This window comes from Geotrypetes seraphini, chromosome 2, assembly GCF_902459505.1.
Source record: "Geotrypetes seraphini chromosome 2, aGeoSer1.1, whole genome shotgun sequence".
NCBI classification, from domain to species: Eukaryota; Metazoa; Chordata; class Amphibia; order Gymnophiona; family Dermophiidae; genus Geotrypetes; species Geotrypetes seraphini.
In genome coordinates, this window is record NC_047085.1 from 254,603,126 (window position 1) to 254,620,705 (window position 17,580).

Sequence of the window (17,580 nt, forward strand, 5' to 3'; positions counted from 1 at the left end):
ATTTCAACTTTCCAGGGATAGACTGGGACCTGGGAACCTCAAATTGTGGCAAGGAGGCAATGTTCCTGGAAGTGCTAGGGGACTGCTTCCTGGAACAATTAGTGGGGGAACCGACAAGAGAACACGTCACCTTGGACTTGGTCCTAAACAGCATTACGGGGCCGGCTAAAGATGTAGAAGTCACAGTCCCGCTGGGGACGAGCGATCACAACAGGATCAACTTCAAACTCGATGTTGGGAAGGGGAGAGGCACTAAAACCTCAACCACGACTTTAAACTTTAAAAGGGGAAGATACGATAGCATGAGAACCATGGTGAAACAACGGATCAAGAAAAAAAATGGGCAAAGTCAAAACGGTAGAACAGGCATGGTCCCTTCTGAAAAATACTATCACGGAAGCACAAAGCCTCTACATTCCACGGATGTCCAAAGCAAAGACAACAAATGGCAAAAGAGAGCTGGCGTGGCTTACTAAAGAGGTTAAGGAAGCCATAAAAGAAAAGGACTCCTTCAAAGCATGGAAACGCATGAAAACAACTGAAACTTGGAACAAACACAAGGATGATCAGAAGAAGTGTCACAGGGCGGTGAGGGATGCCAAAAAGGACTATGAGGAGAAAGTAGCGCAGAAGGCCAAAAACTTCAAGCCCTTCTTCAGGTATGTGAAAGGGAGAAAACCCGCAAAAGAGGCGGTGGGACCACTGGACAACCAGGGAAGGAAAGGGTACATCAAGGATGACAAACAAATCGCAGACAAACTAAATTCCTTCTTTGCATCTGTCTTTATAAAGAAAGACACTGCAACAATTCCAGAAGCAGTGAAAGTGTTCAAAGGAGCAAAAGAGGACAGCCTTACCATGGTAGAAATGGACTTAGATCAGATTTACCGCCAGATCGACAAACTCAAAAGTGACAAATTTCCTGGACCGGTCGGAATTCATCCGAGAGTCTTGAAAGAGCTAAAAGTGGAAATCGGTGAACTATTGCAAAAACTTGCCAACCTGCCAATCGAAACAGGAAAGATACCGGACGACTGGAAGATAGCGAACGTCACGCCGATATTTAAAAAAGGATCAAGAGGAGTACTGGGCAACTATAGATCTGTGAGTCTCACGTCGGTCCCTGGGATGATGGTTGAGGCGCTGATCAAGGATAGCATGACCCGGCACTTTAGACACACATGACCTGATGAGAGCCAGCCAACATGGATTCAGGAAGGGGAAGTCATGTTTGACGAACCTACTTCAATTTTTTGAGACAGTGAACAGACAAATTGATAGCGGAGAACCGGTGGATATTGTATACTTGGATTTTCAGAAAACGTTCAACAAGGTTCCACATGTAAGACTCCTCAGGAAACTGCAAGGCCATGGAGTAGATGGAGACATACTAAGATGGATAGGCAAATGGCTGAAGAACAGAAGGCAGAGAGTGGGCATAAATGGGAAATTCTCAGACTTGGAGACTGTGACTAGCGGTGGTGCCCCAGGGTTCGGTACTTGGGCCCATCTTATTTAATATCTTCATAAATGAACTGGAGGATGGAACATCTAGTGAGATCATCAAGTTCGCAGATGACACAAAGCTATGCCGGTCAATCAAATCGCAGAAGGACAGCGAGAAACTCCAGAGCGACTTGAGCCGATTGAAAAATTGGGCAGATAAATGGCAGATGAAGTTTAATGCACTTAGGCAGAAAAAATAAGGAACACAAGTATGTCAGATGCAACTCTGGGCAAAACCGAACAGGATAGGGACCTGGGCATATTAATCGATAGGACCCTGAAACCTTTGGTGCAATGCGCGGCAGCAGCGAAGAATGCGAATAGAATGCTAGGCATGATAAAGAAGGGAATCATGAGTAGATCGGAGAAAGTAATACTACCGCTTTATAGAGCGATGGTCAGACCACACTTGGAATATTGCGTCCAACATTGGTCTCCATACCTAAAGAAGGATTTAAAAGTACTCGAGAGGGTGCAGAGACGAGCAATGAAGTTAATAAATGGCATGGAGAACTTGGAATATGAGGAACAACTTAAGAGACTGGGATTGTTCTCCCTTGAGAAGAGGAGACTGCGAGGGGATATGATCGAGACTTTCAAAATACTGAAAAGAATCGACCAAATAGAGCAGGATAAAAAACTATTTTACAATGTCCAATGTGACAAAGACAAGAGGACATGGATTATAGCTAAGGGGGGACAGGTTCAGGACAAATATCAGGAAGTTCTGCTTCACGCAATGAGTGGTAGAAACCTAGAATACTCTTCCAGAAGAGGTAATTGTGGAATCCACCGTTCTAGGGTTTAAGGGTAAGCTAGATGCGCATCTCTTATGAGAGGCTTAGAGTGATATGGGGACTAATGCTATGTCAGGGTACACCTGGCGGGGCCTCCGCGTGTGCGGATCGCCGGACTTGATGGACCTAGGATCTGTTTCGGAGATGGCACTTCTTATGTTATACCTTGGAGAGGGTGAACAACCTGTCTTTATCTACTAAGTCTATTCCCTTCATTATCTTGAATGTTTTGATCATGTCCCCTCTCTGTCTTCTCTTTTCAAGGGTGAAGAGGCCCAGTTTCTCTAATCTCTCACTGAACAGCAATTCCTCCAGCACCTTAACCATTTTAGTCGCTCTTCTCTGGACCCTTTCGAGTCTTACTGTGTCCTTCTTCTTGTATGGTGACCAGTGCTGGACGCAGTATTCCAGGTGGGGGCTTACCATGGCCCGGTACAGCGGCATGATAACCTTCTCTGATCTGCTCATGATCCCCTTCTTAATCATTCCTAGCATTCTGTTCGCCCTTTTCGCCACCGCTGCGCAAAGCAGAAGATGCAGATCGCCAACCATGTAGAGAGTGTTCTCTTGGTAACCGGAGTTCCCAATCTGTTAAGATCAAATGTGAGGAATAACCGAGTAGAGGCTTTCTGAGGCTTCGCTCTATCTAGGTCATAAGCTAAAGAATGTTTACAGTCCAATGTGTGGAATGCAGCTTCACCAGGATGGGAATGTGGTCTTGAAAAGAAGATAGGCAGAACTATAGACTGGCTGAGGTGGAATTCCAAAACTACCTTTGGTTGGAATTTGGGATGAGTATGAAGGACCACTCTGTCATGATAGAAAATGGTATAAGGTGTATCTGAAACTAGTCCTTGATGTTCACTGACTCGTCGAGCTGAAGTGATGCTAGACTACTTTCCACGTGAGATATTTGAGGGATGAAGATGGTAGTGGTTCAAATGGTGGCTTCATGAGAGTAGACAGTACAATACTGAGGTCCCAAGCAACCGGAGGAGGCTTTATTGGGGGTTTAGCGTGTAACAGTCCTTTCATAAATCTGGAAATCAGTTGGTGTGACCCCACCATAGCTTTTTCTGAATATTCCCATACGCCTTCTAAGTTTTCTAACAAACTTCACATGCCTCTCCAGCTTTCTTCCCACCCTAACTGCATAGCCTTGCCTACTCTCCCACTCTTCTGGCAACCCCTACCTGTGCTCATCAGCACATATGGAAAAGGGTGGCTGTAAGACAAAATGCAAAATAGAAGTAGCATTCATGTAATAATGCATCATATATCCTGCTGAACTTGCATACCTGGGGAGAAAGGAACTGAGGAGGCACTTGCGCCCGGAGATTAGGGGAAGAATTTAAAGGCTGCACCGGAGTATGCATGCCTCTGGATTGTGTTGCGCTGTTCCCAAACAGACCATGATTGCCAGCCTGCAAAACAGTATTAAAAATAATTTTGATATAACACTTTTTATTTATTAAGTGAGTAGACAAGACGACAACCCTTTGGCAACATGGTTAGCAGTAAGAGGGAGATAGTTTTTAAATGCTGTCAAAATTTCAAAGCATTATTCAGGTGTCTGTAGGAAAAGTAAAGAGAAGAAAGCATATCTGTTTACAAGTTAACATATGTTCTCCAAAGACAGCAGCATAATAGAGTGGGCAATATCATTTGACAGCACCGAGACGCATCTCAACAGAACAGTGTTCAAGTTTTTCTAAATATCTGCAGGATTTTCTCCTCAGTTGTCCCATGGAGTATTCTCTAGAAAAGAACCCTATGGAACAGAACCCACCAGTTACTAACTATGCTTTCTCTGAGGAGGAATATGCAGAAATACCTAGCTATCACAAATGTGAGAAGAGAATCTCTAAAGGATACTTTCAATAAAGAGAACTGAACTCATTAACAAAACTGCTAATAACATTATTTTATTTCACAAGAAATGCAACTTTTAACAATAAAATGGAATATAAAGTTGGATGAAGTTGATTCTACTAGCAACAGACCAATGGAAAATATGGCCTTCCTTAACAAATATGAGAGCACTCAAAACATCTGATGCTCACAGCAGGCTGCTAGGTACTGATGTTCCCTGACAAAGCAAGAGTTTGATGTTGGATTGAACACAAAACAAGCCTCCCTGCTTCATCTCATCTTTTAAACAAACGGGATCAACCCCTTCCAGATTCATTCACTCTCATTCACAACTCCATTTTTTTCTTTCCAATCTTCTTCCCCCCTACTAATTCCCCTTTTGAAAAAACTCTCATCTTGAGAATCAGAGTAAGGAGGTTCAAATAATAATAATAATAACTTTATTTTTGTATACCGCAATACCACAAAACAGTTCAGAGCGGTTTACAGGAGAAGAGACTGTACATTTACAGCGAAGATGCAGAGTCAGATTAACCAGGGTAAAGTAACCAGTAACAATAACAATTAAAATTAAAATGATACCTTAAACAATCTCCTTCTATGTAGCCCAGGACAATTTTAGCTTATGCTGGAGGCTCTAAGTACTGAAAGGGGTAAGAAGCAGGGATGATGATTTAAAGTATCTTATTCTTGAATCTGAACTAGTGCTGCCCAATTTAGAAAATAAATTTCAATTCGATTCAGCCTATTGAATCGATTTTTCAATTCAATTTTCCTGCCCAATTGAGTGTTTTTTTGTTTTTTTTCAAACATCCTGATGGGTTTATTTTATAGCCTCTTCACCCCCTTTGCCTTCTCCTACCCACACTGGCGCTGTGGGAGTCGTGAGGGCAGGATGTCAATAGATCAGCCAAGGGGGTATTGTTCATAAAGTCACTTTATTGATGAATGTGCCGCAATGGCTCAATAGACTCAACACAGGCAGTGTTTCGGTGTCTGTGCCATTTTAAAGAGCCTAAAAGGACCATGTAAAAATAGAATAAGACATGAGTACAAATAAATATATGGAGCATCAAATAATCAAAATGAAACAAATACAGACATAATGTAATTAGGAGCATGTTGGAAAACATGTGCAAACATAAAATCATCAAAGCATATGAATGAATTTGTGTTCATGGTAAAATTGAAATCAAAATTAAAAATAATGGTATATAAGAACATATTTAAAGCATGATGTGAATAAAACATTACAAGAATAAAAGCAAGGTTAAAAACAATTACATATAACAAAAGCTAAAACATATATCAAAAGCATGTGAACAGAGGCGAATACAAAAACAATCAAGGACCCATAAAAATAAAATTATTACGTAAATAAAAGCATGTTTAAAAACAATTGCTAAAACATAACACAAGCATATGAGTTGAGCTAACTAGAAACCTTAAAGATGAATAAAAATCAATGAAACCAGGGACATTAAGCTTAAAAGGTATATCAGAGCATAACTAAAGCATAACACAAGCAAAGGCTCCATGGCAGCAATCAAATATTTATCTAAGGCATGATTTTGAACACATGGAAGTATTGTGCCTAAAGAAAAGTAAACGATGAAGGGCGATGATGAATAGAAGACATAGAGGCAATAAATAAACCAGCCGAAGAGATTAAATAAGCCAGAGAGATTGAATTGGAAGCCTCCATTCATATTAATATTGATACATGGATAGAAATATTAGGCAGCTTTGAAGATGATATATTAATGGTATGTTAATAGTTTTAAACAATGAGCTACTGAAATTGCCATTGCTCAAACCCTATGTACAGTAACCTGATCTTTCAGGGACAGCCCAGACTGAGCATGGCTAAAAGAGATACAGTCTACCAACCATGTGGAAATGGTTCTCTTGGTGACAGGAGCTCAGTCTATTTGGACTGAATGAGAAAAACAGCCGAGTAAAACAGCTGGCACCCTGGTGGAGGTGGGGAAACCTCTACTTGATCGGGCTCATTGGATTGCAGGACCGCGTGATGTTAATCGGACCCGCGATGTTGTGGCCTGTTTCCATCGTTATTTGGACAAGGAACATGTGCTGCGAGCAGTTCGGCATGGTTAAATTAGAGGATGTAGATATTGATATCTACCCGGATGTGGCACCAGCGACTTTGGCTCGTTGCCGCACATATCAGGTTGCACCCTTCTTCTGCAGGAGCAGAATATTCGATATCGCTGGCTGTACCCTATTGGCTTGGCGTTCATGTATGCTGGCAAAAACTACTTGACTGTCACAGTGATAGATGTGCGGGCTTGCCTGATGGAGGCAGGAGTGCTACAGGCATCAGAGTTGGCTCCTCTCAAGCTAGCAAACAGTGCAGCATCTGATCTGGCAAAAAGTAACTAGGTCTGCGGAGGTCCACCGTCCATAGCACTGGTTTCTCAGTAAACTTTGGGGCCTCTGGGGTCATTTGTGAGCTTGTTTATGGGGTTGTTATGTTGATTTTCTTAGGGGTGGTGAAGGCGGGAGGCTTTTTCTTGAGTTGCATGGGGAGGTCTTTCTGGGGCTATTTCTCTACACTTCCTGTGACTGTGGCTTCCAGGTGCTTTGGTAGTTGGGCCATGTGGGGTGTGGGTGGGCAGGTAGGTGGGGGTTTGGGGGCATTGGGACCAAGTGTTTTGGAAAGTGAAAGCTTGGGTGAGTGGTTGGGTGTTGTTTACTTGATGGGGACATGTATGTATGTTTTGTGGGATCCTTGTGACAGAATGGAGGGTACTTCTGGCTTGGGTAGGCTGTATTTCCCTGGGAGCTTATGATTAAGCATACTTTGTTATCTTATAATATTCATGGTTTGAACTCCCCGCAAAAGCAGCGTCTATTATTTATAAAGAATTGAGTCGCTTGAAAGTAGTGGTGGGGTTCATTCAAGAAACCCATTTTCAATCCAGATATGAAAAGTTGCTTGCACACAATTATCCTCATGTTTTTCTTTCCTCTAAGAGTTCGCAAAAAGACACAGGGGGTGGGTATTCTCATACACAAAAATGTCCAATTTTCACTGAGAGAGATGATCAGGGATGCAGAGGGGCGAAACACTCTTATTAAGCCGGAATTGGATGGGCAACTGTATAGTTTGCTGAACGTTTATGCGCCTTTTATGCGATTCTGGAACGCTTACTGTTGGACCATGCGGAGGGTACAGTCCTGATTGGGGGGAGGATTTCAATCTCACCAGCTATCCCCAGGAGGATAATTCTAATTCAGCAATCCGCTATGCTAGGGGTGATTGGCAGGCTTTTCTTAGTTTTTTCTGCAGGCAGGATTTGGTGGTTGTTTGGCGCTACCATCATCCAGGGGATAGGGACTATACTTTCTATTCAACCTTGCATAACTTCTATACCAGAATTGACATGTGGTTCGTTACTCGAACTACTCTGCCATGGGTTTTTGGCTCTACCATTGAACCACAAGTATTATCTGATCATGCTCCTCTTTCTTTGGTGCTGAATGTGGGACAGGATTGGGAGGACTCCCGTATGTGGCGGATGAATGATTTTCTACTCCGTGATCCTAATACTTTCCATTTGTTGGAGGGAGATGTTAAGGACTTCTTTGCTTTGAATGATATGGGGGAGGTCAGTCCGAGTGTACTATGGGAGAGTTTTAAAGCGACCCTACGGGGTTGTTGCATTTCACGGGGGTTCCTACCTGAACAAGTGTTGGGTTGCCCGGTAATTAGAATTGTTAGCTCACCTTCGACGATTGGAGCACCATCATAAACAGAATTCTACGGTGGGGGGTGGTATGACCTTGGTTGGGTGTAGACAGGATTTGCAGGAGCTGGACTTAGAGGGCATGACTTGGATTCTTCAGCGGCGGAGACAGAAGTTCTTTGAATGGGGGGACAGGGCTGGCCACTTACTGGCCTCACAGCTCCAGCAGACTCAGGCTCGCCATCTTATTTCGCAGGTCCAGGACACAATGGGACAGCTTCAATTGGAGGACACTGCTGTTCATTGGGCATTTTTGTATACTCCAGAGACTGTGGCATCGGAGCTGGAAATTGAGGCATTTTTTATTGGGGTGCATCTGCCCCAGCTGGCAGCGATTGACGCGGACTGGCTTTCTTCACCCATTCAGGCTGAAGAGGTTCTGGGGGCTATTCGACCTGTCTGCTAGTAAGGCCCCAGCTTTGACGGTTTTTCGTCTTTATTTTATTTAAAAATGGAGGCGTATATTGTGGAGCCTCTTACCCGTCTGTTTAACTCTCTTTTGGAGGAGGAGAATTTACCATATTCTTTTGTCAAGCAGCGGTTTCACTTCTTAAACCTGGAAAGGATTTCACCCTTTGTGGCTCCTATAGACCCAACTCCCCAGCAGATACCCTAGAAACCCTCCTCGAATTCATCACTGAACTAACCATCTCACACAAACACATGACAATCCTAGGAGATTTCAATTTCCCAGACTACCCCAACACCTCAGGACAAATTGACAACTTCCTCTCCTCCCTCTCCGACCTAGGATTCCACCAAACTATAACCACCCCCACGCACTCAGCAGGCAACATCTTAGACTTGCTTTTCACCCTCAAAGACCCAACGACAGAGCCCCAGCAAACTTCCACTTCCACACCTGTCCCATGGTCAGACCACCACCTCATTGAATTCGAACTCCCACTCGATACTGCCCTAACCCCACGTAAAGATCCCCCCCCCCACCCTACGTCAACTCCCTAATTCGGTCAACCCTCAAGATATGGCCGCAGGTATTCGCACCCTAAACGAATCTTGTACCCAACATCCCCTATCAATTGACCTGGCAGCCGCCACATGGCACTCTAACATCCAATCCCTCTATAATAACCTGGTCCAGACAAAAACAACCCAAATAATCACCAACAAAGCACCTGCTCCCTGGTACACTAATGACCTCCGATCCATAAAACGATCCCTGAGAAAAGCAGAAAGGATCTGGGCCAAACATCCGGACAATGAAACCAAAACCCACTGGAAAAGCATATCCACCACATACAAAGCTGCCATTCTAGAAGCAAAAAAGACCTACTACTCTCGTCTCCTACAACAAGCCCCTTCTAGATCTAAACAACTGTTCACCCTCACCAACCATCTCTTCACCAACGCCCAAAGGAATAATCAAATCAACCAAACAGAACTCGATAGCGAAACTCTCTCGGACTTCTTCCAGTCCAAAGTACAAAACATCCGAGCTAACCTTGACCTCAACACCAAACCCACTCCTACTCAGCTCCAACCAATTCCATATACCCCCCCTTCCGCCACTCTCTCCCAATTTCATTTAGCTACTCATGCGGAGGTCCTCGAAACCCTGAGAGAACTCAAACCCTCCAACACCATCCTCGACCCCTGCCCGTCCAGCCTCCTGCTGTCTGCCGGAGACGCCATGGCAGAATCCATCCTCCCCATCATTAACACCTCTCTAACTACTGGAACTGTCCCCCTCAGCTGGAAATCAGCTATTATCAAGCCCACTCTCAAAAAACCCTCCCTTGATCCTAATGAACCTGGCAACTATCGCCCAGTCTCCAACCTCCCAATTGTCTCCAAACTCCTTGAACGAATTGTGCTCCACCGCCTACACCCTTTCATTGAAGAACAAGCTGCCCTATCCCCAGCCCAATCCGGCTTCCGTAAAGGCCACAGCACAGAATCAGTACTCCTTGATATCATCGACGACAGCTGGTCAATACTCGACAAAGGCAATGACGCCCTACTAGTCCTACTTGACCTTAGCGCTGCCTTCGACACAGTTGACCACCACCTACTCATATCTAGACTCCACGACCTCGGAATCAAAGACACAGCCCTCCAATGGATCACCTCCTTCCTTCACCAAAGGACCCAAACTGTCCTACTAGGGACACATAAATCTACCCCTAAGCCTATCAAATATGGTGTTCCTCAAGGCGCCCTTCTATCCCCCCTCCTATTCAACCTCTACATCAAACCCGTCATCGATATAGCGCAAAAATATAAAATCAAAATCCACTCTTATGCAGATGACATCCAGCTGCTCCTCCCCTTAGGCGAAAACCGGCCATCCCAAATTGCTAACCTCAAACTCTGCCTCACTGACATGAAAACTTGGATGTCAAACAACAAGCTTCAATTTAACGCCTCCAAAACCGAACTCCTATGGATCAGAAACAAAAACACCAAATACCTACGACCTACACTAACATGGGATTCCACTCTACTAACGGCAGCAGATCAAGTTCGCAGCCTGGGAGTAACCCTAGACGGACACCTATCCCTATCTAACCACATATCCCAAGTAGTCTCCACCTCCTTCTACTACCTCCGCCAACTGAAAAGGATCAAACCCTACATCTCCACACCAGACCTCGCCCAACTCCTATACGCATATGTCCTCTCCAGAATGGATTATTGTAACTCCCTATTTAATGGACTAACCAAAAATAATATCAAACGCCTCCAACGGGTCCAAAATGCAGCCATCCGCCTCCTACATGACCTCAACTACCACGATTCCATCTCCCCGGCACTCCATGCTGAACACTGGCTCCCAATTAGCCAACGCTGTACTTTCAAAGCCCTGGCAATTGCCCACAAGAGAATCTATTCCACCACCCCCTCCTACATAAAATCCAAGCTTCCCATCTACAACCCCACTCGCACCCTCCGCTCTAAGTCAGAGATACGCCTATGCACCCCCCCCGGAAGATCCCTGCTCACAGAAACTGCCCACAAACGATCCTACAGCCACTTCATTCCACACCTCTGGAACCAACTCCCCCCCCAACTTAGACAACAGAACTCATTATTAACATTCCGTAAATCGGTAAAGACCCTCCTCTTCAACTAAAGATCTCCTCTGTCTTCTCCCCCCCTTACGCCCCACCCCTCCACTCTCCTATCACCTTCCCGAACTCCAGTATAACCCTCTCTTACTCTCTCCACTAACAAATTGTACCTAAACGCATATAACTTTCCTTAAACTAAACTACTGTATTTTCCCCTTCTCTCTTTCTGCTATACTCTCCCTGTATTTAATTCTCTCCAAAATCTATAAATCCAATCACTAAACCTGTTGTACTACTTATATGTCTAGTTACTCCCCACTGTGTATGTTCATTTGTAGACCGTTCTGAGCTACTGGGAGGACGGGATAAAAATCCAAATAAATAAATAAATAAATAAAATATCATTGTGGGGCATAGATTATAAGCTGTTTGCTCATATTTTGGCATTTGTTTGCAGCGGTTTTTGCCGGACCTGATCCATGGGGATAAGTGTGGATTCATCTCTGGATGGCATCCTGGCGACAATATTCGCAAAGTGCTAGACCTTATTTGGGTGGCTCGTCAGTTTTCTATTCCTTTGGTTCTGCTCTCGGTAGATGCCGAGAAAGCCTTTGATAGGGTTTTCTGACCTTTTATGCAAGCCGTCATTCATCGGGTAGGGATTTGGGGGAATTTTTTGCATTGGGTTACTGTTATATACCATCCCGGAGGCCTGTTTATGGGCGGTATACGGCCCCTTTTTCAGTGCGGTGCGGGACCAGACAGGGGTGTCCATTGTTGCCCCTTATTTTTGCTTTGGTAATGGAACCTTTGGCTACAGCTATTGGGGCTAATCCTAATATCAGTGGGATTGAGGTGGGTGCACAGGAACATAAGATCTCGTTTATGCAGATGACATTCTGTTTACGCTTGGTTGCCCGCTTCAATCTTTGCCAACAGTGCTTCAGGTGCTAGAGCAGTATGGTAATATAGCCGGCTTTAAAATGAATGTTTCTAAGTCTGAGTTGCTTAATATTTCTCTCCCTGCTGATTCCTTATTTGACTTACAAGGGGCTTTTCAGTTTCGATAGGCCGCTAAGTCGATATAATACCTTGGGGTTCATATTTCTCGGAATTTCTTTTTCATCTCAAATGTCCACCTTTATTGCGGACGGTTTATGCTGATTTGGATCGCTAGGAGGGTTTACGTTTGTCTTGGATGGGCCGGATTAGTGCTCTGTGCATGAATGTGTAGTCCCGCTTTTAATTTTCCTGTTTGCCTCTCTTAGTTCCTAAGCAGTTTTTGCTTCGACTTCAAAAGGAGGGCTTTTGCCTATATCTGGACCCAAGGATGCGGATGGAGCATATATATTGGGATAGGTTGCATGGGGGTTCCTGATTTCCTTAACTATTATTATGTTGCCCAACTATAGTTTTATTTCATTGGTCTTTTCCATCTCAGTGCTGGGCTTCTCTAGAACAAGAACTACAGACTACTTTTCCTCTGGCAGCATTACCGTGGATATCCCTGGAGACTATTTGGGAGGTGCAGAAGGGGGCCCCCTGTGGGATGACCTGTACTTTGCAGATTTGGGGACAGATTAGGTGGGCTTGGTTCTCGCGCTACCGTTACTTTTACGCTACTCCTATTCGGTTTCCCCCTGGGTTTCTACCAGCTAGAGATACTGGGATCTTCCAGCGCTGGGAGAGGGGTGGTCTCTGGGTGCTAGGTCAGTTAGTTCTTCAAGGGGAACTGGTCCCTTTAGAGGCTTTATGGGATGCCTATGACCTCCCAGCGGCGGACTTCTTTGCTTATACTCAGCTCAGTGATTTTTTGAAAAAGAAGGTGCTTCCTGAGTGGGAGGGGGTGGACTCAGCCTTTCAAGTGTTCCATATGGGGTTGGGTGTAGGACTCATTTCTCGCTTATATAAACCCCACTTGTATACTCGCCCCCAGGTAAGATCCTATGAGTATAAATGGGAGGTACTTCTGGGGAGGATTCTGGAGTTCCCTCAATGGGAGCAGCTTTATGGTACGTTGCTCCGGGTCTCCCTGGCTACCCAGCTGATCGAACAGGGCTATAAGATTTTATTTCAGTGGTATTACACACCCAAAAAATTGCTTTGCCTATTTGCACATGGGAATGGCCTCTGCTGGCGAACCTGTGGGGGGGCTGGGGACTTTTAGGCATGTTTGGTGGTATTGTCCTGGGGTTGCCCGGTTTGGGGTGAAGGTTCAACAATTGGTGTCTACTATTTTGCGCACTCATGTTCTGTTGTAAATGGATGCTTTCTTCCTTAATCAACCTGCCTTGGGACTGGACCGTGATTAGGCCTATTTTGTGGCTTTGGTTGCTATGGCGACCAGGCTTTGTGTAGCTGTTTACTGGAAACAGTCAACCCTGCCTGCACAATCTGATCTTCTGCTCAAGGTGGACCATGTTTATTTAATGTCTAAGTTGACTGCTTTGAGGAATGACTCCTGTAGTTCCTTTCGTTGCATCTGGCATTCCTATGGATGTTGGAGAGGTATTACATGATTGTTTCAGCTTATTTTTTGTACAGCCATTTTTCTTACTTTTAGATTCCTGGCTTTGTTTTTCCTGATATGTGTATTACTCGGATGGGGGTTGGGGGTTGTTGAGGGTTGCTCATTTGCAGTTGGCATTCAGCCTGTGCATTGTTTTTGCTTTATTGAATAAAAAATGCTTAAAATAAAATAAAAAAACAACTAAAAAACGAGCTGAGTAGAAGTTCTGTGAAGTTTGGTGCAATCCAAATAATAAGCCAGAGCCCCATTTATAGTCCAATATGTGAAAATCAATTTCACCATGATGAGAATGAGGCCCTGGAAAAAAGATAGGGAGAACTATAGGTTGATGAAATTCTGAGACAACCTGGGTGAGGAACATGGGATAGAAACATAGAGTATGACGGCAGAAAAGGGCCAACGGCCCAACAAGTCTGCCCACTCAAGAACCCTCCCTCCCTCGAGAATCCATCTATTAAGCATTTCTCTTGAGTGACCCCCACCTGTCTGTCCCATCGTCCCTTGAAGTTGAGCGTGTTACTGGCCTCGACTACCTGATGTGGAAGACCATTCCATCGATCAATTACCCTTTCGTTGAAGAAGTATTTCCTAATGTCCCCATGAAATCTTCCTCCTCTGAGCTTTAGCGGGTGCCCTCTTGTCGCCGTGGAACCGGTAAGAAAAAAAAAGATTTCTTCCTCCACATCAATGCGGCCTGTGATGTATTTGAATGTTTCCATCATGCCCCCCCTTTCTCTGCACTCTTTGAGAGAATATAAGCACAGTCTACATAGAAACATAGAAATTGACGGCAGATAAGGGCCACGGCCCATCCAGTCTACCCACCCTAATGACCCTCCCCTGCCTTTACTTTGCAAATAGATCCCACGTGTCGATCCCATTTGGCCTTAAAATCAGGCACGCTGCTGGCCTCAATCACCTGAAGTGGAAGACCATTCCAGCGATCAACCACCCTTTCGGTGAAAAATAATTTCCTGGTGTCACCGTGCAGTTTCCCGCCTCTGATTTTCCACGGGTGTCCTCTTGTTGCCGTGGGACCCTTGAAAAAGAAGATATCCTCCTCTGCATCGATGCGGCCCGTGAGATACTTGAACGTCTCGATCATGTCTCCCCTCTCTCTGCGCTCCTCGAGCGAGTATAGCTGTAATTTATCTAACCGTTCTTCGTACGGGAGATCCTTCAGTCCAGAGACCATCCGGGTGGCCATTCTCTGGACCGATTCCAGCCTCAGCACATCCTTACGGTAATGCGGCCTCCAGAATTGCACACAGTATTCCAGGTGCGGTCTCACCATGGATCTATACAAAGGCATAATGACTTCAGGCTTACGGCTGACGAAACCCCTGCGTATGCAACCTATGATTTGTCTTGCCTTGGAAGAAGCTTGCTCCACTTGATTGGCAGCCTTCATGTCCTCACTGACGATCACCCCTAAGTCCCGTTCTGCTACCGTTCTTGTTAGGATCTCGCCATTAAGGGTATAAGTCCTGCATGGATTTTGGGTACCCAGGTGCATAACTTTGCATTTTTTGGCATTGAAGCTGAGCTGCCATGTCTTAGACCAGTTCTCTAGTAAGAGTAGATCGTGCATCATATTGTCGGGCATTGAATTTTTATCTTTTGTGCTTTTGCCCACTACATTGCTTAGTTTGGCGTCATCGGCAAATAATGTTATCTTACCTCGGAGCCCTTCTGCCAAGTCCCTTATAAAGATATTGAACAGTATCGGGCCCAAGACAGAGCCCTGGGGCATTCCGCTGATCACCTCCGTCATTTCAGAGGGGGTGTTGTTCACCATTACCCTTTGAACCCTACCTCCAAGCCAGTTCCTAACCCACTTCGTCAATGTGTCGCCCAATCCTATGGAACTCATCTTGCTTAGCAACCTGCGATGAGGCACGCTATCGAATGCTTTTCTAAAGTCCAGGTATACGATGTCCAGGGACTCTCCAACATCTAGCTTCCGCGTCAACCAGTCAAAGAAGTCTGCTCAAACGTTCTTCATATGGGAAATCTTTAAGTCCTGAGACCATCCTGGTGGCCATTCACTGAATCGACTCCATTCTCTTCACATCCTTTTGATAATGTGGCCTCGAAAACTTAACACAGTACTCCAGGTGAGGTCTCACCATGGATCTGTACAACGGCAGTATAACTTCAGGTTTTCAGCTAATAAAACTCCTTCTGATGCAACCCAGCATTTGTCTAGCCTTTGCTGAAGCTTTCTCCACTTGACTGGCAGCTTTCGTGTCTTCCCAGATGATTACTCCTAAGTCCCTTTCTGCTACAGTTCTTGTTAGGTTTTGAGAGGAGGAGGGAAATGGAAGGAAGGAAGATCATGGAAAATTCTGGTATGGAAAAATCCTTGTAAGTCCTGATATAGAACAGGTGAAGCAGGATAAAAAGCAACCAGAGCTCACAGAAACTTTTCTCTCTCTCTCTCTCCCTGCAACTGATATCTATCTCTGCAGCTGATAAAAACAGTAGATTAACTGTGAAAAGATATTTCACACCATTTACCAGAAGGCATACAAGGATGGGGAAATACCCTGTCTTTAAGCTAAGTTAGCTACTGTGTCAGTGAAACTTGAGAGAAAATAACAGGTCCTAATGCTGAGGTTTGGCATTAGGGCCGCACCCAGCCAGATATCATGCAAAGATGAACACAGCCCATGGTCAGAAGATAGAATTCTCAAGAAAGAGGAACATAGCCCATGGTCAGAAGATAAGAATTCTCAAGAATTATCATCCAACACCAGATGCCAGAAATGTGTTAGGACACCACAGCTGGGAGGGGGTTTGATGCTCGGAATTGCTTATATGGTATAAGGAAGAGGCATTTACGGGAAAAGGTTAGGTCTTACGGTAAACAGAGCAAACGTATATCATGACGCAAGTAAACCAGCCAATAAATGAGTTTAGTTAGGTAGTGATGCTTAGGAAAATAGCCAATAAAGATGTATCAGGTGATTTAGGCCAACGTGGTGTTGGCCACCAAGAAATGTATAAAACAGGCCTTTAGGAGGAAGTGAAGAGAACAGACATCAGAGGATCCTCAGGCCTGAAGATCACATTTTCTGTTACGCTATATGCTGAATGCTTTATTTCTGTAAGCTGTTATTGATTGGATAAATAAATACATACTTATTGAAATCAGTATATAGCGTGTGAGGTCTCCTTTGAGGTAGGCCTGGACAGCGGCCTACTTCAGTTTTCACCATTCAGGATGTATATTCTGCATGGATTTCCGCTACCAAGGTGCATCACCTTACATTTTTTGGCATTAAAATTCAGTTGCCAAGTACTGGACCATTGTTCCAGTAAAAGCAGGTCCTGCGTCATAGTGTCAGGCATGGCATGAGTATGAACAGCTGCTCTATCATGGTAGAAAGTTGTGTAAGGTGGTTCTGCCACAAGTGCCTAAAGTTCAATGATTCGGCATACAGATGTGATACATATTAAGAATATCACTTTCCAAGTGAAATGCTTTAACGATGGAGTAACAAGTGGCTCAAAGGGAGGCTTCATTAGGGTTAAAAGTATAATTTTTAGATCCCAAGCAACTGGAAGAGACTTGATTGGTGGCTTAGTAAGCAACAGACCTTTCATGAATACAGAGACCAGAGGATACACTGACAAAGGACTTTTATCCAAAAGGGCATGAAAAACTGCAATAGCACTCAGGTGACTGAAGAAGATTTGAGGCCAGAATATGAGAGATGTAATAAGTAATCTAGAACCAATGGGAGAGGACAAGATATTGGATCCAAAGAGTTGAGGTGATGCCACACTGTGAAGTAAATCAATTTAAAGTGATAGCAGCGCTGTATAGAGGGTTTTCTCAAGTATACCTGATACTGAAGCTGTGAGTGCAAAAGTATCTAGGCGTTGAGAAAGAGATACTATGCTGTGAGAGTTAACAAGCGTAGGCTGGGATGGAGAAGACAACCCTTGTTTTGTGTCAGGAGTGTTGGAAAGATCTGAAGTGGAATGGGGTCTCGTATGCTAAATTGTAGAAGAGGAAACCATGGTTGTCATGGTCACCGAAGTGCTATGAGGATCAGGGTGGTGTG

The 17,580-nt window shown here is 44.5% G+C and overlaps 1 protein-coding gene across 2 annotated transcripts in view; it reads right to left on the bottom strand.

Annotated features, from left to right (window-relative positions):
• Positions 1 to 17,580, bottom strand: part of TNRC6B (trinucleotide repeat containing adaptor 6B) — a 712,161-nt gene that overhangs the window by 198,965 nt on the left and 495,616 nt on the right. For both annotated transcript variants that reach the window (XM_033929420.1, XM_033929419.1), the window contains one exon: positions 3,602 to 3,727. In XM_033929420.1, coding sequence (XP_033785311.1) covers positions 3,602 to 3,727 — 126 coding nt within the window. The remainder of the gene's footprint in view (positions 1 to 3,601; positions 3,728 to 17,580) is intronic.